Source organism: Spea bombifrons, chromosome 3, assembly GCF_027358695.1.
Source record: "Spea bombifrons isolate aSpeBom1 chromosome 3, aSpeBom1.2.pri, whole genome shotgun sequence".
In the NCBI taxonomy this organism is placed as follows: domain Eukaryota; kingdom Metazoa; phylum Chordata; class Amphibia; order Anura; family Pelobatidae; genus Spea; species Spea bombifrons.
In genome coordinates, this window is record NC_071089.1 from 94675974 (window position 1) to 94701239 (window position 25266).

Genomic DNA, 25266 nt, shown 5'->3' on the forward strand with positions numbered 1-25266 from the left:
ATAAAATGTTTCAAAAACCAATAAAATTTTGATTTACAAAAAAAAGAAAAGAAATAATTTTGAAGGGACAGAGCTAGGTTATATCTGAGCATTATCCTACCATATAATATATTATCTCAATTCTACAGAAAAGCAAACTGTATTCCTGTGATTCTATCAAAATACAACAATTTGGCTGCACTTTTTAGCGTGGAATTTTTACAACTGTTTAAAATGTAATAATATTAATAATAATAATCCATACAGTACAAACAAGGACCATTTTAAGCGACTTGACTTAATGCTGTTAAAATGATGTTTGTTCTAGCCGTAACCCTGCATCCAAATAGTTTAGTTACAGTATCTAGCCCATTACCGTTATCATATATCTACTTAGGCCAGCCATTATTTCCATAAATGATTAGCTGCCTGTAATCAACTGTGAAAACAGAAGCGCTGACCTGTATTTATTCAAAGAATATAATAAATGGCTTCAATCAACCACCTGCAGAACTTGCCATGGTGACTCACGTGCACGGTGGCCATGTGATTACATGTAAATGCATGGTATTAACTTCATCTCACTTCCCTAATCAGTGCAAACGTAAGCAGAAAAAACTCCCAAATCTTCACGCAAGCTGCATAATGATTCAACATTTCTAAATAATGTATTTCTTTTCATGTTTATGCACTAAGTACACTGGCAATGTACACGTAACAGCAAGGACAAACTATTTATGCTTATATTATTACTATTGTTTTATATAGTGCCATCATATTCCACAGTGCTGTACAATGGATAAACATGATTTAACTAGTGGATAACATATTTGAATTACAGAAACAAGAGGTAAGGAGGGCCCTTACAATCTAGAAGGGGTTAGGGTATATTACACAGGAGGTAAAAGCATCCTTTAGGCCCAAAGCAGAATTAGCAATGGATAGACTGCCAGAATACACACCTTTACGCTACCCCTACAAATACCTGCCCATAAACACATGCGCATTCACTCTTGTCCCTACACATAAACATCCTAAATTACATTTGCTCTTTCAGCCACAGGCTTGCCTTTAGACATACTTGCCCTAACATACAAACACTTTCAAAACACACACACTCTCTCTTCCTTTCTCAAAATTTCCCTCCTATCTCATTACCTATCCCCTTTAAGTTTATATTTCCCCTTCTCCATTATCCTCACTTTGTCTTCACCTTGCTTTTCTCATTACCTTGCCTTTCTCTTTATCTCCCCTTCATTTTCTTTTTTCTCTTTCTATTTAACCATCCTCATCTATCTTTATTTCTCCATTTTTCCTATCTCTCCCCTTTCTCTTTATTTCTCCCCATTTTCTCTCTCTCCCATTATCATTCCTCTTTTTTCTATCATACCCCTTTTTATCTCTCTCTTTGTTCCCTTAATATCCCCTCCTTCATCTCTCCTCTCCCTTCTGTTTATCCCTCCTCCTGTTTTTCTTTATTGTTCTTTCTTTATTTTGTCTCCTTTCTCTTTATATCTCTTCCTACCTATCCTTTCTCTTTTTCCTTTTCTGTGACCCCCCCTTTCTCATTATCTCTCCTTTTTTTCTATATCCTATCTCTCCTCCTATTTGACTTCATTTCTCTTCTTTCTTTTTATCTCTATCCTTTGCTCTATCTCATTATCTTTTTCCTTTCTCTTTATGTCATCTCCCCCTTTTCTCCTTATCGCTCCCCTTTTCTTTGTTTCTCCCGTTTCTTCTTATCTCTCCCCTTATTCATTATAAATCCCCTCTTTCAATTTTGTTACCCATTTTCCGCATCACATTTCTTTCTCATAATCTACCCCTTTTCACTATCTCTCAATTTTCTCCCCTTGTCTATAGGTAGCGCCGGCCCAGGGTAAAAATCACATTCTTTAGCACAAGTTAAACAAATAATAATATTGTTGGAAAGCAGGAGAGGGAATAGTATGGGTGAGCTAAATGTAGGTGGGAGGAGAAAAGTTATTTTGATAAGCACCCCTAATCTGGGCCGGTCTTCAGGGGACTGCTGAGGCAGCTGCACAATTGTGCTCTCCCCAACCAGGCGCTCCTGTAGACAGTGCGCACCCAGGCACCATCAGCGCTGGTATGGAGAGGAGGTGTCCGATGAGCGGGGCTGGTTGAGGAGATCACAATCCCCCTCTAACCGGCCCAACATTAGGGAGCGCGAGGTCTGTCAATTCAGACCTCGGCTTCCGTTCTCCCTAACCACTACGCACTGGCAAATGATACAAAGCGCAGGGATATGACATCATCCCGGCGCTCTGCATCAATGCGCTGGGCATAGTGATGAGGGAGCACTAAAGCAGTTGCCTGGAGTGACAGACCTCACGCTCCCACCACAGGATGGAAGATAGAAGATGATGGATTGATGGAAGATGATTAAAGATGATGGAAGATGAGATGGGGAGAAAGGGGTATAAGGGTTGTGTATATGTGTGTGTTTGTAAGCTGGTGTGTGTGTGTGTAAGGGCAATGTGTGTATGAGCAGTGTGTGTATGGGCAGTGTGTGTATGAGCAGTGTATGTGTAAAAGCAGTGTATGTGTAAGAGCAGTGTAGATATTTGTGTGTTTGTAAGCTGGTCTGTGTGTGTATGTGTGTGTGTAAAGGCAGGGGAGTGTGAGGGCAGTGTATGTGTATACATGTGTGTATGGACAGGCTTGTGTAAGGGCAGTGTATGTGTATATGTGTGTTTATGGGCATGTGTGTGTAAAGGCAGTGTATATGGGTAGGTGTGTGTAAGAGCAGTGTATGTGTATATACGTGTTAATGGGTAGGTGTGTGTAAAGACAGTGTGTAAAGGCAGTTGTGTGTAAGGGCAGTGTTTGTATATATGCGTGTGTGTGTATTGGCAGTGCGTGTGTGTGTAAGGGCAGTGTAAGTGTTTGTATGTTTGTAAGCTGGTGTGTGTGTATATGTATATGCGTATTAATGGGCAAGTAAGTGTGTGTAAGGGCAGTCGTGTGTAACGACAGTGTATGTGTATATGTGTGTTTATGGGCAGGAGTGTAAAGGCAGTTTGTAAGTGCAGTGTATGCGTATATGTGTGTTAATGGGCAGGTGTGTGCAAAGGAAACGTGTATGTGTGTTTATGTACAGGTGTGTGCGTAAAGTCAGTGTGTAAGGGCAGTGTAAATAAAACATCCTCTGTAAAAAAAAAATAGTTGGGGGGCACAATTTTCCATTCTTGCTTTGGGTGCAAAAGAAGCCACGGCTCTGGGGCATCAACAAATTAAACTTTTGATAAAGGAAACTCTGGTAGCTGATTTATTAACTAATATAAGCAAGATAAGCAATTAATATTAAATTGTTTAGGAAATTGTAGTTAAGTTACCTGAATGCATTAAATATAAAGGATATTATCCTTGCAGCATGCCTGCAGGTCTAATGGTAATAGCACTTCCCTAAATACATAGGAACACATGTTCTAGCTATTGATTTATGAGGTTATAAAATATAGAAAAATGGACAAAAAACACTTGACATTATCTAATGTATTGTATTGTGGAACAGATAACCAATCTTTAGTATGCTATACTACTAACTAAGCAACAAACAGGATTAAAACAGGTTTAAGTTTCTCATGGTTTTTTATCTGATTTAGTGTAATTGTCTTTAAATATTAGAAATGCAAAGAGATACAGAGAGATAAAGAGAGATAAAGAGGAAGTGGGGAAATGTTTATGTGTCTCTTCAATGCAGATCTCACGCAAGCACTGCAGATATGGCTGCTGATCCCTATCAATCTCTGATCGAGTGCGAGGATGGTATCGTTAAGCTGCACTCACTTCCTACGACATTTCGCCATGAATAATTGGCAGTGTAATCTTTATCTTAAATGGGCATCCTTATGCTGGATTCTTTAATAAGTCATTTTCATGATATTATGTATTATAAAGGGATGTTCCTGGCAAATAACGCAAGGATGCCTGGGCATAGTACATGAGTAATATGGCTGTCAAAAAGCCTTACTAATTAAAACATGCTTTATACATCATCCATGCTAGAACCAAGCTCATTGGGGTTGGCCTCCATTATGTACAGTGAAGTCAGTTTGATGAAAGTGCAACTATCCTCACAATTCCCTCTTTTGTGAAGAAAACCCGGTTTGTGATGTGGAAGTTTCATTTGCTGATGCCAGAACTACCTACATGTCAGTTTCTTGCAACCAGGTACATAACTATGAACTTTCTAAATTAGCTCAACCTGAGACTCTTGAAATATTAACCCTTTAAAAGCACATCACAAACGTTCTATGTAGTAACTCTCCTAAAAATGTTGTCCCTTATGGAAGCTTTGACTTGTTGTCATTTCATAAAGATACACTCAATTGACTGGCATTCAAGAATGGACCAGTAGTTGATCTTATATATGATCACAGCAGTGTAGAATTAGAAGGAGTCATTCTAATCTGTGTGACATTGACCCTGAGACCATGAGATTGGAGGAAAACCCTGAAGGTTCCCAGATATGGACATGTCTATAAATGAAAATTAGACCACACCACAATTTATCACAATGGTTTGGCAACTCATTGCCTGGCATACATACTAATTTGATTAAAGATAATTTATTCATTTTCACAGCAAAAAACACATGTCTCAGGCCAGCTCATTTAGAAATTTCACACAGTATATTGATGATGGGTACACAATTTAAATAAAAAATACATATTTTGGTGGGATGGGAAATCGGGAATTCGGTACTTTCCAGTTATTTGTAATATACTACACAATGTTGGGAATCTAGTTCTGTTTGCAACATAAATCATATAACTGAACCACAACAATTTAAAAAACAATCCAGCGGTCATTCATGTATTCCTGTTTCTTTAGCAGACTTATTACTTGCTAATGTAAACTAGTAGACAGAATCAGCTTGACAAATGCATCCTGTATAAATGTTGAACTTTATACATATTAAAGCTAAACCATCTGAAACTCTTAGTAATGCTGCCACATCTTGCAAGAAATATTACGAGCATATGCGTATATATTCCAATGGGGTTGCCAAAATGCTTTCGATACTTTTTTGTATTTTCTAACTACCTTAGTCATTAACTTTCATAGCTATTAATTGGTCACAAAGTCACATAAAAGTCACAATAAAGGCCTAGCCATAAACATGCCACTAATCATACCACAAAAACTAAATGTTCCTCTTCAGCACTTACACTGGTTTTACACTGAGATAATGTAAATTACTTTGAAAAATGGCCTAGCAGAGTTTACATCTTTTAATAAAGTCATTCAAGCAATGAGTATGTTTGTTCTATTGTATTTACACTTGTAAAATATTAGCAGTTACATATACTACAAAATATATTCCATGATTAACATGCTATAAAGGAAGTGGTTTTGTGGGTGGAATGTATATAAGAATGATGCTTATTATGAAGTAAATATACGGAAGGAAGAAAAATGAATTGGAGATAAAAGTTTTCAGTGAGATGTTTACAATAAATTATTTACTAATACCTTCAGGATATCTGGAATTGGTGGGCAGGAAAGTGTGCTCAGATACATACAATACAGGCATGGAAATTCAGAATTCTGCAAGGATGAGGACAAGATATACCTATCCTTTGGAAAATAGCTCTCCATAAGAACAGGTTTATCAAAAGTGGTTAATCCATTGAGTCTCTTTAGGACATACTTGTACGTTCTTAAAACTTGTGTGTTAGAAACCCATTAAGACATATAGGTATGTTCTGACTTTGTCGGCAGCCTAGACTTTCCCCTGTCGGCAGAATCCAGCATTGCTGACATCCTGCCAACTGATCATGTGCGAGCACTGGTACACTATCATTCAAGGAATGCCTGATCACATGATCGGGCATACCCTTCTGATAGGTATCACTGCTGACATCCACAGTAAGTTCACTTGAGCCTCAGCAGAGTCTAGAGCTGTGCTCTCCCATTTCTCCCCCTGCTGGCTTATTACAATTATTGTAATATGCAATGCATATTGTGAGTGCCTGCAACTTTAAGTCTCTCCCTCTAAAAAAAGGCACTCACATGAGGCTATGGAGCCTTGCTCCTTTATCACATTGAACTCAGCACAAACAGATCAGGATGAAGACAGGGAGAAAAATTATTCCACTGCTTCCAAAAAATGTAAAAAAAAAAAAAATAAGGAAAGCAAATCAAATAAATTAAATTAAATTAAAATAATTTAAATAAATTAAAAAATGTCGCCATCACTGGCATAAAACATGTTTAAGAGATCCTCAAAGGGATCTTGAGCCATGCTGCACTGCGACTTGTGTAAATATATATATATATATATATTGTGGTAAAGTGTATGGGAAAGTGGTGGATGGGGTGTATATCTCACCTGGTTTTCTCAGCCAGGCACGGTAGCAGACATCCAGGAGGATGCATGCTGCTTTAGTAGAGCGTAGTCTGCTAGGGCTCTTTTGTTTAAAGTTACATGGGCTGGATTTCTTGGACTGGAGGACAGGTTGGAAGTGGGAGAGCTCCAGTCCACACCCCTAGTCCACTACGGGTTTTCCTTACTCCCAGGGGTCCTCAGGTGAGGCTTCCTATGCTTATTACTGGGGAGGAAGCCTTAAAAGAGAGGGCTGTTAGGATTGCAGGGTGTAGGAGAGACTGAGTGAAGGAGCAGCTACAGCCAGCGCTGCAGCCCACCAGGTATGAACCTTTCCCTATGGACAACTTGTTACTTTGCTTGGTGCCAGACCTTAGGCTTGTAGTGGGATAGTGAGGCATCCTGACAGGCTTAGAGTTTGTTTTGTTTGTACGGTGCTCTGTGCCTAAATCATTTAAATAAACACCCTCTTGAACTTTTGAAACCTGCTGCCTGTGTGAATACTGTCATTGCCGCCCCATGTGTGAGCTGTTCCCTACAATATATATATATATATATAAAATAAATAATAAAATGTTTTCTATTCCCCCAACCTTCTCTGCTGACCTCTCCTGCTTCCGTATATATTTGTGTTCTTCATCTTTTCTCTTCTATCTTCTCTCTTTAATTTTCTCTCTTCTATTTTCTATCGTCGTCCACATCTCTGCAGACAAAACCTGGCGCAAACTTTGGCCAAAATGACATTCTCTCCCCTGCATCTCAAATCAGGGCAGAGGATATCACCGAAAGTGCTGCCATTTTGGTGGAACTTTGTGCCAGGTTATGTCTATGGAGATGCGGATGAAGATAAAACATAAAAGATAAAAGAGAGAAGATAGAAGATGAAGAACAAAAAGATGCAAAGTGGTTGGCAGAGAAGGTAGGGGAACATTTACAGAGCACGAGAGACACAATCTGAGCCTTTCAATGCCTTTAGAGTCACACTTAAATGCCACGATTTCCTGTGGGCTGCTTTGACTTCCTAATACAAAAAATACCCGCTTTCGTCTTGCAACATAATCTAAGACTATAGAAGACTATATTAGGCTCTTCAGCTTTTCTCTGTAAGGTAAATGTTCCTTTGAACAAGATATTTTGTAAATATTTGTACAACATGCTCTTTCCTGTCCTTGATCTTAATCTGTGTTATATTACCACTAGACCATAAATCGTAAAATGCTGTATTTGAGAAAATGCTAATATTAATTTGTGACTGTAATATTAAATAAAGTTAATGCAATGTTTACTGGAACATCAGCGATCCACTACAATGCTCTATTACAGTAATACAAAAACAGAGGTTATTAAGAGAGGCTAAAATAATAATTACAGTATTATTCAATAATCATTTTGGATTTTATTCACTGAGGCAGATGTTTGTACCAACCCCTCTTTACATTAAGAAGGACCAACCCTATGTCTACCAGAAGTAATGGCTGTGTATGATGCGTAGTCCAATTGGTGAGGTCACTTTCAAGAAACTGATTTAACTATATATTATACAAGGCCAGCTCACTCTTTCTTTCTAGGATCGGACCTTCAAAATGCATAATTAAGTTGGTTAGTTGAAACTGCAATTCTTCTGTCAAAAATACCTGTCTTAGTGAATAAACCCCCAGTGGCTGCTTTTGTGTCATGTTGACGATATTGTGATTTTTATCATGGATGATCTATGAAGTACAGTTAGCTAATTAAAGCATGTGTAAAAGTCACAATACCCTGTGTAAATTTACAGGTAATAACAGGAACAGCTTTTTAGCTCTTATTGCACCATGGCAGTTTTTTCCAATCTATGTTAGCTTTAACTACCCGCTGGATCACTTTGACATTTTGCACCGCACTGAATAGACTATGACCATAGCAACACATTTAATACCCCGCAGTTGGACTGCTGTTAAGTAACCACTAAGAGATCTGTAGTTACTTTTTTTTTTATCAGTTCCTCCAGTCGTAAAAATGATCAACATTAAACAGGCTGCATCCTCAAATCTGTCCTCCATTTGGTAGGAGAGTTAATAATGAAGAGGGACAGAGGTCAACGCTGGACGTGGGAAAAATATTTTTTTATTTCTAGCTTTTAACACTATGCACTGAATCGCTGCTCGGCGTATTTCCTTATTTCAGACTCATGTACAAACACTGCATACAGATCCAAACATCTCTGCACATCTGCAGTAGTTGACATTTATACAGCTTTTTGGCAGACGTCTCCATGTCCAATACTTTCTTTTTAATAACTCATTTGAAGAGGTTAAATAGGACTGTCAATGACCATCTCCTACGCTAAGCCGGAAATATAAACCAGTGTTGCATGTATATCTGGGAGAACTAAAACTGCATTCGACAGAGCAGCATAGGAAAGCACTTACAGAAACTGGTAAGTAGAAGAAAATATATATACGGTTTGTTCTTTATTCTGTTTTACACGTTTATTAAACCATTAGGAAGAACACTTTCCAGAACATTTACATTATTTTTCCCTTTTTGCTTTTAAGTCTAGAATGAGATATGCATATATTTAGACTGTTTTATTATCTGTGCTATAGGCTTTATGGTCTCTATAGTGTTAGGGTTATATCACTTTTTGGGCAGAAGAGCAAATCTATCTTTATAAGTCACAGAATCTCACAACAGATAGAATGCTATGATAAATACTTTTTATTTGGAAATACTAGCTATGGGCTAACAAGCCCGAAAAGAGTCAAGCATTCTTTATAAAATATCAGGGACATAAAAGTATGTACTTTAGTTCAATATTACAAATGCATTCCTGTGTACTGCTGTAAGAGGGGGTTTTTTGCTACCAGTTAAGGAGCCACAACAGCAGCTCATTATACAGCATGACAGTAGGAGAATCATAATAATCATGCCATATGGCTATTAACTGTGCAATGCATCCATCCAATCAAAATGCCAGTATATTAAGTGATCGCTAAGTACATCAGGTAGACATCCTCCTTTTGGTAAGGCTTATATACATCAATGTCAGCCTCAGCCCTGGCCAAACCAAGTCAATAAAACCATTTTTTTCATAGATTTAAACATGGAGTGTTTTCGTAAATAAAATAGGAAAAATCTCTTACACAGGGTAATTCAGTCCAAGCAGTATCTTCGTAAAATAATTTTGCTGTGACAATTTTAGAAGCACAGAAACGAATGTATCATCGATGGATAAACTCTAGGGACTTCTGCGAGGCTATGTTCTTAAACAGGCAACGCTGCTTGAAAGTATGGGAAAAACCATAAGTAGTAAAAAGTAAAAAGTCTCCTGAGCTTTTTTGAGGAACACTGTATTTTCATAAGGCATAATGAAATAATTATGTTATGAATGGAAAACTGTGAGAGCCATAGGAACATCATATGACATGCATCAAGCAAGTAAATATATTGTAAAGAAGAAAACAGGGAGAGAGATTTCAAAATCAGGGTAGATTTACTAACATGTGGAAATATATATATATATATATATATATATATATTTATCAAGCAAATCTCTCTACTGAGAAAAAGCAAGTCACTTTTTCTTCAATTTGTTTGCCTCCTTTCTTCGTCTGTCCTGGTGGGTTGTTGACTTATTGTGTAATTTTCATTGCTGTCACACGATGACTAATAACAACATTTAGAAAAAAGTAGATAAGGTTATTTTTTAAAAGACACAAGCAAGAGATGTGGGTTTTAAAAAGGTTGTTAACCATACATAGTTCATCTTTCTATGTACATAAAGACATATTATTTTATGAAGTTTAATAAAAAAATAAACAGGTGCGTTATATAGAATAGTGTGCTATATAGGATATAAATAGAGAAACAAAAATAGAGAAATTCTCTGAGTCCACCAAAAATCCTGGCACTTAAAGGTTTAAATGTTACTGCAGTTGTTAGGCAGATGTATCCTTCTTTGCAAGGTAAACATTAAAAGAACTAGCCCTGTTGGCAAGTGAGCAGACACAACAACCAAGTCAAACACAGAGCAAACAAGCAGATACAAAGCATCCTGGCTTTGTAAGATCATAACGCCAGCCATGATAAATGGGCCCAGAGTCCTATGATGTCATACCACCACTTACATAATTAATGCTGATGCTGATGGGTGACAACTTTATCAGTCCCTAGGCGACACATCGATATTGGAGATAGGGAATGTACAACAGTATCAAATAAGAAGTTTTCTAAAATTGGCCAAATATTTAGCGGCACAGTAAATGTGATTCATTTTGAGCGTGGGCACAACTGCAAATTGGGTGACGAGGAAAGGTCAGTTCATAGAATATACAACTGCCTGCCTCTTACAAGAAACCATAACTAAAATCAACACATTTAATATACGGTAACTGTCTGTTCATATGAAAGAAAGTGAAAATGTTTCTTCTAAAAATTATAACTGTGGAAATTCCTGGAAATGCCTGGAAATTCTCAAAATGTGCTGACCCCAGCACTCTATAATATATTAATCGCCCTGGATTCAAGATCAACAGAAAGAGCATTAAGAGTGGATTAAAGAGAGTGCTCCCCAGCAGTCATCACTTTCTGTCTTACATCATCATGACAAACATCTAGAATTTTTTGTTCCATTTTCAAAGAAGGTAGAAAAAAAAGTAGAAAATACACACAATAATGTTTTTTCAGGCACCGTTTTATATGTTTTTGGGTTAGCACATGTCATTTTAAAGCTAGGTACAGATGTAGGCACTTTTTACCAATCAGTATATCCCAGCATGTCTACTACGATGTTAACGTATGGATATCGTCCACTAGACATTATTTGGTAGCTTGCACCAAGTTTTGTTTTTTAAAAAATGTAGCCTGTTACAGTATAATACCGTACAAGTAAGGCAAAAACAAACATTGTAGATCTTTAATAAAAGTAGACCATTTTATCATTTCACTTATTTATTTTTAGTAGCACTAATTAAGTACAGAACTCTAGCCCAAGAACAAACTTGGCTATGTTTTTAAACCAAAGACTCCAGGGACATTTAAATGTTAGGTAGCCAAATCTTAGCATGAGTGTTTATACTTATTTGTAGAATGGAGAGGTCAGAAGACTATGGATGATCACTCGATGTTTAAAACCCTAATATATACAGCTTAAAGGGCAGATTAATGAGAGAGAATGACAAAACCAGTTCAAACAAACCCATGAACAGAATGAAAATACTTTATTTTGCGTATAAATAGCCAATGACATCATCTGGGTAGCAAAACACAGCTTGTTAAGGATGGGAGAAAAGAACAACAGTGTGCTACCTCAAATCATCATGTGACCATTGAATATGGAGTAAACGTGGATATTGACTAAATATTGCCTGGAAGTAGAACAAGCTACCATGGTCTGTTCCCATAGGAATGGCATTGAGCATTTGATTTTGATATATCTTAAATTTCCACGTACAGCCTCATATTCCTACAACATGTTTAGTGTAAAACTACAAATAAGTTTGAGTATATAGGTTTAATGGCTCCTATTTATCTTCCAACATAATATAGGTTTCTTTGAGTGTCTGGAATAACAACCAAGCAGAAGTGGTAGAATATAACACACATCAGCCGATGACCAAGATTGTGACCGAACCAATGCCAATGGAATAAAACATGGAACAACGTATTCTTATCGGATGTCCAAACCTATAATTGTAAAGCCTGTATTGATTTTGATATTGAGAGGGGTTGAAGACCAGCCTACACAAAAAGAAGCCTTTTAACCTGATTTATGATCAAGCTGATTAGCTGAAGGAGCACTTGAAGATTATATCAACACAAGCAAGCACTTTGCATGTTAAGCTACTACGGTTAAGAATGAAGTTACTGGAACATCCTCAAAGTTTCGGACACTTCTTTGTATTGTTTAATCGTGATGATGGATCATTACAAAAATGATTCCAGGAGGATAAACAGAGATTTGATTGTGGACAAGATACAAGGCTGACTCTGAAATCACAAAGAGAAAATTAAGACCAGACTACAACTAACTTCATTTTAAATACACAACTCAAGAAGCCACATATAAAAGATGAATAACTTCACAGAGGCGACCATAGTTTGTCAACGTAATAGGATTGTGCTGACAAAAGTCATGCCAGCACTGTACACTATTGTCTTTATTTTTGGCCTACTCTTGAATGGGTTGAATTTGTGGATTTTTTGCTATATTCCAAACGAAAGAAGTTTCATTGTTTATCTTAAAAACATTGTTATTGCTGATCTTTTAATGACACTTACATTCCCTCTGAAAATTCTAAGCGATGCAGAAATCGGACCCCAACTGTTACCCATAGTGGTCTGTAGGTTTTCAGCTGTGATTTTTTATTTAAATATGTATATAGGAATTCTATTTTTGGGAATCCTTGGTCTTGATAGATATTACAAAATAATGAGACCCATGCAGTCCTCTGTTTTTCAAACTGTCACCTATAGCAAAATCATTTCTGCCATTGTATGGATATTAATGGCAATACTTACTCTACCCAATATGATCCTAACCAATCGGTGGCAACCATCCAATGGGACGACCAAGCCTAACTGTGCCGGGCTAAAAAGCAAACTTGGTATACAATGGCACAGCGCTTCTAATTACATTTCTATAATTATATTTGTGTTCGTGTTTGTCTTACTAATTAGTGTTTATGTATCTATTTCAAGAAAGATATATAAATCTCATCAAAGATTTAGAAGATGTTCTGATGCAAAAAGGAAGTCGAGGAGAAATATATACAGCATTTTGTTTGTTTTCTTTGTTTGCTTTGTCCCATATCATGTTTGTCGAATCCCCTACACATTAAGCCAGACAGGCTTTTCTTACAGCTGCCAGATCCAAAACACCTTGCTTTATATTAAAGAAGTGACTCTGCTCATGTCAGCATCCAATGTCTGTCTGGATCCTGTAATTTATTTCTTCATGTGCCAGCCATTCCGGAAAATGCTCTTTAAAAAATTACATATTCAGGACAACATTCCAGAGACGGAGAAGACAGACAGAAATTCAACCACTCTGAATGGGATAATGTAAAGCTTAATGTCTGCTTAATATAGTTAAGCTAATTACAATATTGTGCACTTTTGGACCATTTAAAATAGATGGCCCATCTAAGAAGTATTAAAGTCATCTATTCATTAAAATGTATATTTTTATGTATGTATAAGTCAATTAACACACCCACACACACTTACATCCATGTGATTGTAAGCTCACAAAGTGGCCTCTTCTCCTTATGTCTTAATATGTGTTAATGTTATTGGCAGTTTTGTATATTGTCAGTTTTAATGTTATTGTTAATTCTCATGCTATTGCAAATAAAACATAATGTTAGTGTCCATCTAATATAAAAATAATGTCTGTTCTAAAAGAAGCTATTATTTTATTTTCAAATTCATTTAGATGTTCAATGCCACTTCTCAGCTGATAAATTGAAATGCAGCCTATTGCTATTAGCTATTAGCGTCCCTTTCATATTTACGGACACTCATCAGAACTTGCAGCAGTTCAAAACTACATAAATAATGGAGATAAATCGTATTACAAATCCTATCAAAGTAGCCGATTGATGGTTAGCCATAGAACCTACTGTATAAGTTTAAAGGCCATATAAGTTGGCAGGAGAATATTTAACTTGGCTGTATGCTCAGGTCTGTACTTTTCGAACACCTTTAGAGATTTAGCGCACAATAGAAGCCCATCCAGAGTAGGACTCTGTAAACACAGCTGTGTAGAAAAACACAGGCCTTAGCTGTCTGTTTATTGTGTGTGTTTTTTCACATTTTAGCAGAGGGATAGTTAGTGGTCATGGTTTCGTGCTTCTCAATGGCTTACCAGACACTAGATGATGAGGAACATTAGGTTAAATGCTAAACTGACAGCTATGTAAACAGGTTTTTGCAAACCCTGTGAATTTCCTGCTTACATTAGCATGCTTTTTAAAAATCAAGAAAGCCTATTAAATGTTCATAAACAAGGTAATTAATCAACACTTAGGTAAGGAGTGCATTTCAAAGGCAATATAATGTACAATAAAAGTATATTTTGAAGCAATAATCTACTATATAGTATAAATGTGGGGGAGCTTATTTTGTGAATGTATTTTTAACACAAAAATACTTTTCTAAGTAAGAATATTTTTGAAATTATCACACTTTCCCCCCTAATTTATGTAGAGTGGGGGTGTGGCCTATAATCGGGGGTTTAGCTCAAAGATGCGCAATTTGTATTGCCTGGGACATGTAGTTCCGGAGCGCCGGGCAAGGATCCAGGTCCACCGCAGCGCTGCAGGGGACCTGGATCCTCCTCTCTAGCAGCCGGTGGATGTGTGTGCGATGTGTGTAGACAACCTCCGCTGCTGCCTGGCACTTCCACCGGGGCTTCTATGACGGAGAGCCAGCGTGACATGACCTTCCGGTGCTCCATCATAGAAGCCCCAGCGGAAGTGCCGGGCAGCAGCAGAGGTTGTCTACGTGCATCGTGCAGATGTCTGCCCCCAATAAACACAAGGAAATCTGGAGCACAGAGGGCAAGTTTGGGGATGCATTGGTAACTCTAGAGGATAGATTCCCATATCTGGGGATCAGAGTGACATATCTGGGAAGTATGTGGCGTATCAGGGGAACAGAGTGACATATCAAGGGGCAGAGTGGCATATAGGGGGTACAAGGCATATCTGGGGACCTTAAAATAGCTATAAAGTATGAGTATTGTATTATAGCCTTTTTAAGGCATCCCTTAATTAATGATGCACTCTATAAGTAACATGCATTATGAATTAGGGGGGGACCTTAAAATGGATATTGGTTTTCCAAATTTCTGTTTGTATATAACATATGCTGTCAAAAGCAGTACTAACTGCATAATAGATAACAAAATTTTAAAAATACATGTAGTCCTGGACATTTAATGAAAAACTGTTTTAACATGCCACTAATGTGTATTTTTTCTTTTAAAAATGTTTTCCTTAAAATAGCACCAAACTATAAGAGTGCGGCTTATAATCAAGCCAATATGGTAATAATGTAACAAATAGAAAAATGTAAAGAAAAGACATTATTTTAAAATATATGTATGTATGTACAGATGTTTTTATTGTTAAACATGTACTAATATAAATTTTTATTGCATTTAGTTTGATATGGCATTCTTTAAATGTATTTTTAGATTTGGATTGTATAATAACATATTTATACCAAATATTTCTATGAAATAACAGAAATCATTATTAAAAATGCTCTACTTTATATTACACAAGTGTATATGTGTGGATCAATAAAAAAAAATGTGCAATATGGATTTAACATTTGGTTTGTGCAAAACATTACTGACCTCTAGTGTCAAAAATAACCATGACACCCTGATATGGACACCTTTATTTACTGATAGAAGATACACCAATTAGCCAGAAGATTATGACCACCAGGTGGGGCCTCCATCGATGCATCCTGGTCCCATGTGTTTTCCAGGTAAGCAACGCACCCGGCCATCCACGTGATGTAAAAGAAAATGTGAATCATCAGATCAGGCCGCCTTCTTCTTTTCCTCCGTGGTTCAGTTCTTATGCTCACGTGCCCATTGTAGGCACTTTCAACAGTGGGCAGGGGTCAGCATGGATAACCTGACTGGTTTGTGGCTCCGCAGTCCCATATGCAATCAGAACCAGAATCATTAACATTTTCAGCAATGTGAGCTACACACAGGTCAACCTATGCCCCCCCCCACGAGCACCAATGAGCCTTGATCTGGGGCCTAGTATGTATATATTGAATCTACATCTGAATCCACTAGCCCCACACAATGACCTGAATGAGCATCTGCACCTGTAAGACTCCTGCCTGGACCAGTCCCTGCAGTAGCGACACATACTAAAGAGGGAAATTCATGTTTTGTTAAAGTGGAATAGAACCTTCAATATATAATACAATGCTAACACATTAGAAAACTGATATATCCTGATTGTTGTTTCCAAGACTTATTAGTCTTTTTCTTGTGGTTTTGGGACTTCCTGCCTTTGTAAAGCACTCTGCAGCTGGGTTTTCACATATTATAAATAGATACCCGCTCTATGAGAGAGTATAAGAGCATCTTTACAGATTAGCCATGCACTGGAAAAAAAATGTATTTATTTGCAACACCGTTGTCTGGAATTGAGGTTGGTTTCCCCATCATCAAATAAATTGCAATAACATAATTTTTTGTCGCCAAATAAAAGGAACAGTACCTCATAGTAGACCTGGTATGGCAAAATAATTCACATGCATCAACGAGCACGAAAGCGGCTTGTAATGGCATTAAGCGGTTTGTAATGGTGGCTACAGGTGTTAACGAATGGACGAATCATGACAAATTTTTTGCTATTCAGTTTCGTCAATTTCGACAGGGATTGCCCTCGTTTTTGTTGATTTGGACAAATGCACAAAACAGACACTTTTCATTAAAAATAAAAAAAAGTCTGTCCGAAAACAAATGCAAACATCTACTGCCTATCATATGCCAATGCCTGCCCAGGCCACATGCATTTCAACTGCTCCTTCTCAATACTGTTCTTTTTATTTTTCAAATATAGGGGAAATTCAGTTCAGCTTTTATTGAATACTGTAGAAATTCAGTCCTGTACCAAGGGGCTGCATGTCTATATCTCCCAGTGCCTGCCCAGGCACAGTGTCTTATTGCAGGGCTGGATGTGTCTAGCTACCGTGTATTTCCAGTGCCCTACTATGACTTCTGCTGCTGCCATTTTACCTTTAATGGTCTAATTTATGGAGAAATTTAGTCCCATAACATGCTGCTAGATGTGTATCCATTGGTTCAGTGCTTCAGGTGCTGCTGGTGTTCCTGAAGTGCAAAATCAAGTTTGGATCTCTGCTTAAACCATGAGATGGTGCTGCTGTAGGTGAGTTCAGGAGGTGTCAGGGACCTCCCCTTTTTGGGATTAAAGATATCAAGCCCCAAATCTGAAACATGCACCCCATCCTTACTAAACAAACCAGGGCAAAACTCCTCCAAAGCAAAATGCAGAACAACCACCCCCTGCCTCTGTCATATAAAACTCGTTAATTTGTTAACTTTTCCATGGGCTAGGCTCCATAGCGCCCTATCCCTCGCATGGCGCCAATGACGTCTCGGAATCATCTCAGACCAAACCAACATCAAACCTGGGGCCAACTCAACAAACTCCATTGAACCGAGACAAAAAAGCAAGATCAGCCTGCATCGCCTTAGACATCCTGATCCGATGATGAGCGGCCCAAACCCCAGCAGTAGTCCTAGACAATGAACGTAAAAACACCCGACCTACCGGAATCACCCCACATGCAAAATTAAGGCGTCCAAGCAATGACTGCAGCACCCATAAAGTAAACTTTTTGGAAGACCGCACAGCCCCCACATCCGCCGCCATCGCGGCCAGCTTATCAACCGGGAGCCGCCCCCCCCCCCCGAGGACTGAATCAATCTCCAGCCCTAAAAAGCTCAAACAGGTAGTAAGTAGACTTGGGCACCAGGGGGCTCTTCGTGTTCATCTTCGTGGTCGTCTTTGGGGGGAAAAAAATCTTCGTATTCCGCGAATATTCGCCTGTTCCTGTCTTCTCTTCGGACGAATACTTGTGGACATTCTTCGTGTTCGGTTTTTCTTTGTTTTCCCGGTTAAGGGGTTAATACGGGGTTAACGCAGCTCTGGCGCCAGGAGTTTAAATGTACGTATGAGCAACTCTATTGGTCGTCAGCAGGGGGCTCGTCTGCCATTGGCAGATGAGCCCCCTGCTGGCGACCAATAGGGTCGCTCGTACAGACTGTTAAACTCCTGGTGCCGTAACTTACCCTGCAGATCCCACTGGCCTCCCTGTTCTATCAGTTAAATGTCCGTACGAGCGACCAATAAAGTCGCTCGTACGGACATTTAACTAATTGAACAGGGAGGGACACCAGTGGGATCTGCAGGGTAAGTTGCAGCAGTGGGGTTTTAAAAGTCTGTACGAGCGACCAACAGAGTCGCTTGTGCAGACTTTTAAAACCCCAATGCTGCAACTTACCCGGCACATCCCACTGGTCTCCCTCCCTGTTCAATTAGTTAAATGTCCGTACTAGCGACCAATAAAGTTCATAGTTCAAGGTTGAAAAAAGACGAAAGTCCATCAAGTTCAACCTATATACATATTGTGTCCCTACTGTGTTGATCCAGAGGAAGGCAAAAAACCCTTATGAAGCAGATGCCAATTGCCCCATACCAGGGGGAAAATTCCTTCCCGACTCCAAATATGGCAATCAGAATAAATCCCTGGATCAACGTTCTGTCCCTATTAATCTACTATCCATAACTTGTAATATTATTGCTTTCAAGAAACACGTCCAGGCTCCTTTTGAACTCTTTTATTGAGTTTACCATTACCACTTCCTCTGGCAGAGAGTTTCATAATCTCACTGCTCTTACTGTAAAGAACCCCCGTCTGTGCTGGTGTAGAAACCTTCTTTCCTCCAGCCGTAGAGGATGTCCCCTTGTTATAGATACAGTCCTGGCTATAAATGGGTCCTGGGAGTGATCTCTGTACTGTCCCCTTATATATTTATACATAGTTATTAAGTCCCCCCTAACCGTCTTTTTTCCAAACTAAATAACCCTAATTCTGATAATCTTTCTGGGTACTGTAGTCCTCCCATTCCCCTTATTACTCTGGTTGCCCGTCTTTGAACCCTCTCCAGCTCCACTATATCTTTCTTGTACGCTGGTCCCCAGTACTGTACACAGTAATCCATGTGTGGTCTGACTAGTGACTTGTACAGTGGTAGAATTATTTCCTTGTCGTGGGCATCTATGCCCCTTTTGATGCACCCCATGATTTTATTTGCCTTAGCAGCAGCTGCCTGACACTGGTCACTACAGGTAAATTTACTGTTAACTAAAACTCCTAAGTCCTTTTCCATGTCAGTCGTCCCCAGTGTTTCCCCATTTAATACATATTCCCAGCCTGGATTTTTCTTCCCCATGTGCATAACCTTACATTTATCTGTGTTGAACCTCATCTGCCACATCCCATCCCAAGCCTCCAACCTATGCAGATCCATTTGTAATCGTGCACTGTCCTCTATTGTGTTAACCACGTTACAGAGCTTAGTATCGTCTGCAAAGATTGATACTTTACTATACAATCCCTCTACAAGGTCATTAATAAATATATTAAAAAGAATAGGACCCAAAACTGACCCCTGTGGTCAGGGCCGGCCGAAGACTTAACGCCGCCTGGGGCGAAGTTTAAAACGCCGACCCCCCCCCGCCGACGCCGGGGAGGGGCGAAGTTTAAAACGACGCCCTCCCGCCGACGCCGGGGGGGGGTGAAGTTTAAAACGACTCCGGGGGGGGGGCATTTTAAACTTCGCCGACGCCATAATCTACGATCCCCCCCCCGGTACTTACCTTTAAACAGTCCTGCGGCGAGTCTCCCTGCTCTGCCACGGTGCCGGCTTGTAATGCTGAGCGCCGGAAATTGACGTCACTTCCGGCGCTCTGCATTACAAGCCGGCAACGGGACCGAACAGGGAGACTCGCCGCAGAGGAGAGAGAGAGAGAGGGGCGCCGAGCGGGTAAGCTTCAAACAAAAAAAAAAGCGCAGTCTGGGGCAATTGCCCCAGTCTGCCCCATTATAGGGCCGGCCCTGCCTGTGGTACCCCACTAGCAACAGTCACCCACTCAGAGTATGTACCATTAATAACCACCCTCTGTTTCCTATCACTGAGCCAGTTACTTACCCACATACACACATTCTCCCCCAGCCCAAGCATTCTCATTTTATGTACCAGCCTTTTATGTGGCACCGTATCAAATGCTTTGGAAAAATCAAGATATACGACATCCAGCGATTCACCCCGATCCAGTCTTGAGCTTACCTCCTCATAAAAGCTTATCAGGTTAGTTTGACAGGACCGATCCCTTGTAAACCCATGCTGATATGGAGTCATACATTTATTTTCATTGAGATTCTCCAAAATAGCATCTCTTAGGAAACCCTCAAACAGTTTACACACAACAGATGCAGGTAAGCTAACCGCAAGGTGGTTCCCAATCCCGGGAAAACAACCACTTATGTAAACTACCCCTAACTCCACCCCCTAAATACCCACCAAAAGCCTGCCCTCCTCTGCACAACAGTCAGGGCCCACTATAGCCCATGCTTGCCCCTCCATGGGCATAATCCTGAACATTTTCAAATGTACCTCCTTCTTGTATTAAAGTTTATTTGACATTTCTTCTCTCTGTTCACTCATCCGAGTTATTCATGTTGACAGTGAATATAATGTATAATGCCTGTATCATGTGAATTGTGTCATAATTTGATATTGTGACCCAGGAAAAAATAAAGGTAAATTCAGAATTGAATTGAAGTCATAATGAATTGCTCACTCTGTGTCATAAATACAGAATCTATGACATTTTCTGTTTAACTTACAGAAACAAGTACTGTAATTTCCTAATAGTGGCTGTCTGGGACTCACATTGTGGTTTTACCTTTAGTTCCTCTTGCAGTCAGAAAAGTGTGTTAGACTTTTCCAGCATGTCACCGCACAGTGGTGTTCTGTGCATATGCTGCGTATCGTGAACAGCACTGTCCAATGCGGACCAAGACATTCAACCTTGAAGAAGGAAGGAAAAGGTACTGTAACGTCTCCTTTTAATTAACCCACTAAAGGAATCTTAATGTATATTTTAAAACTGATGTACTTATACTTGTAATTTAGTATTCCAAAACACCAGCAGGAATGACCATCCCTATTGGCTTTATTCTACAAGAAGGGTTGTGTTGGCCCTACATACAGCTTAAGTCAATGAGATAAAATGGTTCTTCTGACTGCGAATTCAGTGAACAAGTGCTACTGTGCAGTCATTCATTTCACATGTTGTTATTACTACATAAGACGGAAAGCAGTTGGTTCATCCATTTCCAACAATAAGGCCAAACTCATTTACAATAACTTCACTGTAACAAATAAAGAATTCTATTTTGGAGCCCACAGGCATATCTTTAACTTTGGGGGCAGGAGATGTTGGATATGCTGTCTCAAGGCATCAAAATGTTATATCTAATTATTATCATTATTGTTCATTAAACATCTGTGTGAAATTAGCAGAACTGCTTAAAGAACATGTTTTTAAAAAGTCTGTACAAAGGTCTACATCATGTTTAATAAATATATATATTTCTGACTATTTGAAAATAATCCACCAATAAGTGAACAATTTAGGTAAAGATCATATATATATATATATATATATATATATATATATATATATATATATATATATATGTTTTTCACAAAGGGCACAAAGGGGTGGGGAGGGAGTTTTAGTTTCTACAACGTCAATTGACGTATATAAAAAAACCACCGATACCACAGAGCTGTCTGTTTACCCGAAAGGAAAGGGGGGAGTCATTTATCTGATGTATAAGCCCAACATGTCTGCTTTTAGGTTACATTTTTAGAAGATCTTGAGCAACAATAAATCAAGGTACCGTGCCCTCATTTCTGATGATTTTTGCTCTTTTCTATAGAGGTTAATGCACATTGGATTTGTAGTGGATAAATGTTTGCAATATTAGCTAATAACACATGTGAAATCTGCTAATAACGGCCTTAAGATATATTTGAAAATTGCAGATTTCCCTAAAACAGCCATAGGTATTACAGGTAAAACATTACAAAGAAACATTGAATTTGACAGCGGATAAGAACCATTTAGCCCAAATAATCTGCCTATTTTTTCTGCTTTAAAGACCTTACTCATTGCATGGCTTTAACTTTGGGCGTTATCGTGTCCATATGTATGAATGCATATTTAACACCACTTAATGAACAGAAAAATGAGTGAATCGTTTTACTTGCACAAGAAGACTTTTATAAGACTAATATACAGAGCAGCGTAACAGAATTCACTGTGCGTGCTTTAATAATGAAAGTAAGTAATATTACCTGCACTTTCACTGATCGCACAGTTACTGCGGTAAAAAGACGTGCACACATGGCATACTTTAGATATAAACACATCAAATAAGTACACATCTAAAATAAAAAAAAATGTAAATTTAAATGTTTATAAATGTAAACCTAGCAAACAAGTAAAAAGACTTAGTAACTGCAGGAAACTGGAAAAGTGTGGACGTGAATTGTTATCTCGAAGCTTTTACTTTACTTTTGCTTTATTTAGGGTTACTCGTGACAATGATTTATTAAGTAGTCAGTTACAGCTGTCTAAATAAGATTGAGTTTGTGGTTTTTGCCTGCGTTGTGGTTGTTGCTGGAGCAGGGAGATCCATTTAAAGGGCTGGGGAAATGGGGGGAAAGCGGAGAAGGAGCGGAGAGAAAACTACAATAGTTTTGCGGCAGATAATTTAATGGCACATTTGTACATAAATATGCTTTCCTGTTGCTTACTCTCTTTATATACTTAGGATTCTGCAGAAACTTAATTTGTTTGTATTTAAATATCTTCAGAATATTTATCATAATATTGCTTGCCTTGGGAAAGTGAATCACCTATGTAGATTAATGACATTCCCCGTCATGTTTCTTTTTTTTCTGTTCCAGTATATGGTATGAAGGCATTAACCCCTTAAGGACAATGGACGGTCCCTAAACCCATTGAAAACAATGCATTTTGAGCCCGTACATGTAAGGGCTTTGTCATTAAGGGGTTAAAATCTATCACTTTCTTCAGCAGTTCGCATATCATCAGAAATAACTGTTCTGTCTTTACTATTTCAGGTTACCAAGGCTGCTAAACACAAAGCCATTAACCATGTCTTTAAACACATCGTACCTGGTCTGCAATGTGAACCGAAACTTGGAACCCTTTACATACTTCTACTACTTCATTTTCATGGTTGGATTTTTAGGCAGCAGCTTTGCGTTATGGGCATTCACAAGGAAAGACAACAACCAGAAATGTACCAGCATCTACCTCATTAATTTACTAGTCGCTGATTTCCTCCTAACTCTAGCACTGCCTTTCAAGATAGCCGTTGACCTGGGTGTTGCACCATGGAAGCTAAAAATCTTTCACTGTCAGGTTACAGCGTGTATCATCTATATCAACATGTACACTTCCATTTTATTTCTGGGATTTGTCAGTATGGATCGGTGCCTTCAAACAATGCACAGTATTAAAGTGTACCAAATACAAAAGAAAGGATTTGCTAGAATGATCTCGACAGTAGTTTGGGCTTTGGTGCTGTCCATAATGGTTCCAAACATGTTGATCCCCATAAATGATATACCAGAAAGAGAAACAGTTGGGTGTATAGACTTTAAACAAAAGATCGGAAGGGACTGGCATGTCCTTTCAAACTTTATCAGCATTGCCATTTTTTTCAACTGTTCTTGTATAATTCTGATCTCAAATTTTCTTACCATTAAAAGACTCTACAAGAACAGGGATTGTGAGGAGTTTCTCACCATCAAAGAATCCTTAATAAAGATATTCCTTGTGACAGCTGGATACATTGTTTGTTTCCTTCCCTATCATATTGTTCGGATTCCATACACATTGAGCCAAAGTGATGTTATAACAGACTGCAGCCTAAAGCAGACGCTCTTCTACGCCAAAGAGTCAACTCTGCTGCTTTCAGTCTCAAATTTGTGTTTTGACCCTATTCTTTATTTTTATTTTTCTAAAACATTTAGAGCTAAAATCAGCAAGACATTTTCCCTAAAAAAACACGTGATAACCAATAATGGGGAAGAAAATGGTTGTGAGACACCTGTATAACAATACCTCCGAGTTGTTATTCTTAGAATGCCGGCTTCTTCAAGCAATTGTTTCAAAAGACTCAAATGACTTCAACAGGAGACGTGACGCAAGAGCCTCATCTTCAATTGGATAAAATATGTTAAGGATCTAAATATTTGTGAACCCCAATTGCCAGTTTTTGGAGTGGAATGGATATATATTGGAAATAAAACATAAAAATTATTTTTCAGAAAAAAAAAGATAAAAAAAGGATCACCGTGTTATTAGAAATTAGCATCCAATGCTTGTTTTCTCAAAGTAAAGAGGTAACACACCAATTTGCTTTCACTATTTTTTTGCACCATATAGTGAAATGATATGAGAAAATGTAATTTGGGGGTTTTCACGAGAGTTGACAATTCAAGTCAGTGACTTCCCTATACATTTTGCGGCAGAAAGAGCCTGGCTGTCCCTGTATAGTTAGATCTGTGAGAATACTTTAGTCTCATCACACCTTGAATTATGCATTGTTCAGCTTGAACTTCTAACTGGTGGTATCTGACCGTGTTGGGTCTTTGTTATAAATAGTTAAGTAAGTTAGTTAAACTCTCCCGACAACTCTCCCTTTAGTGGTCAAACCTCACTGTTTATGTAAACAAATTGTCATCAGCGAACTTGACCATTACTGAATGGACCTCTATGTCTCACCAACAAAATGCACACAAGCAGAATATACTCGGTAAGATTTAAAAGAAGATTTGAAAATGTTAAAGGCTTTATAATTCATATGGATGTTTACTTTAAAATTCTGTTTGTGAAATACTGTCACCCACTCAAGTTTCAGATATTCATAGTTGCGCTTTTTGGCACTTGTACATAAACAATTCCCAAACATATGAGTAAGAAGAGACAGGAGTTTTTAAAAACTAGATTTTCATTTTACTGTCACACATCCACCCCCCTGAAAACACATCAAAGGCACTCACCAGAGTGGGGAAGTGTGTTATGTTTCTGTATTTCTTGTAGTAATAACTTCTCACGACAGACCGAAACTCTGTAGCTCAAAGTAGTAGGGTCATAGCAACTTCCTATTTGTGTACGGAATCGAACATATCCCAGATTACGGGCTGGCCCTATCCTATAGGCATGGTAGACGCTGGCCTAGAGCACAGATCAACTGGGGGCTGCTGTGTCCTGACACAGAGG

General features: G+C 38.5%; 2 protein-coding genes across 2 annotated transcripts; both read left to right on the plus strand.

Annotated features, from left to right (window-relative positions):
- Positions 1-12102: 12102 nt before the first annotated feature.
- On the plus strand, positions 12103-13682 carry P2RY14 (purinergic receptor P2Y14). The gene has a single exon (XM_053460000.1). It carries the CDS (start codon positions 12381-12383, stop codon positions 13374-13376), a length of 996 nt encoding a protein of 331 aa, XP_053315975.1. The 5' UTR covers positions 12103-12380; the 3' UTR covers positions 13377-13682.
- Positions 13683-20948: 7266 nt separating this feature from the next.
- GPR171 (G protein-coupled receptor 171) lies at positions 20949-24325 on the plus strand. Its single transcript, XM_053460402.1, has 2 exons — positions 20949-20989; positions 23097-24325. Exons 1-2 carry the CDS (start codon positions 20949-20951, stop codon positions 24097-24099), a joined length of 1044 nt encoding a protein of 347 aa, XP_053316377.1. The 3' UTR covers positions 24100-24325.
- Positions 24326-25266: the final 941 nt, after the last annotated feature.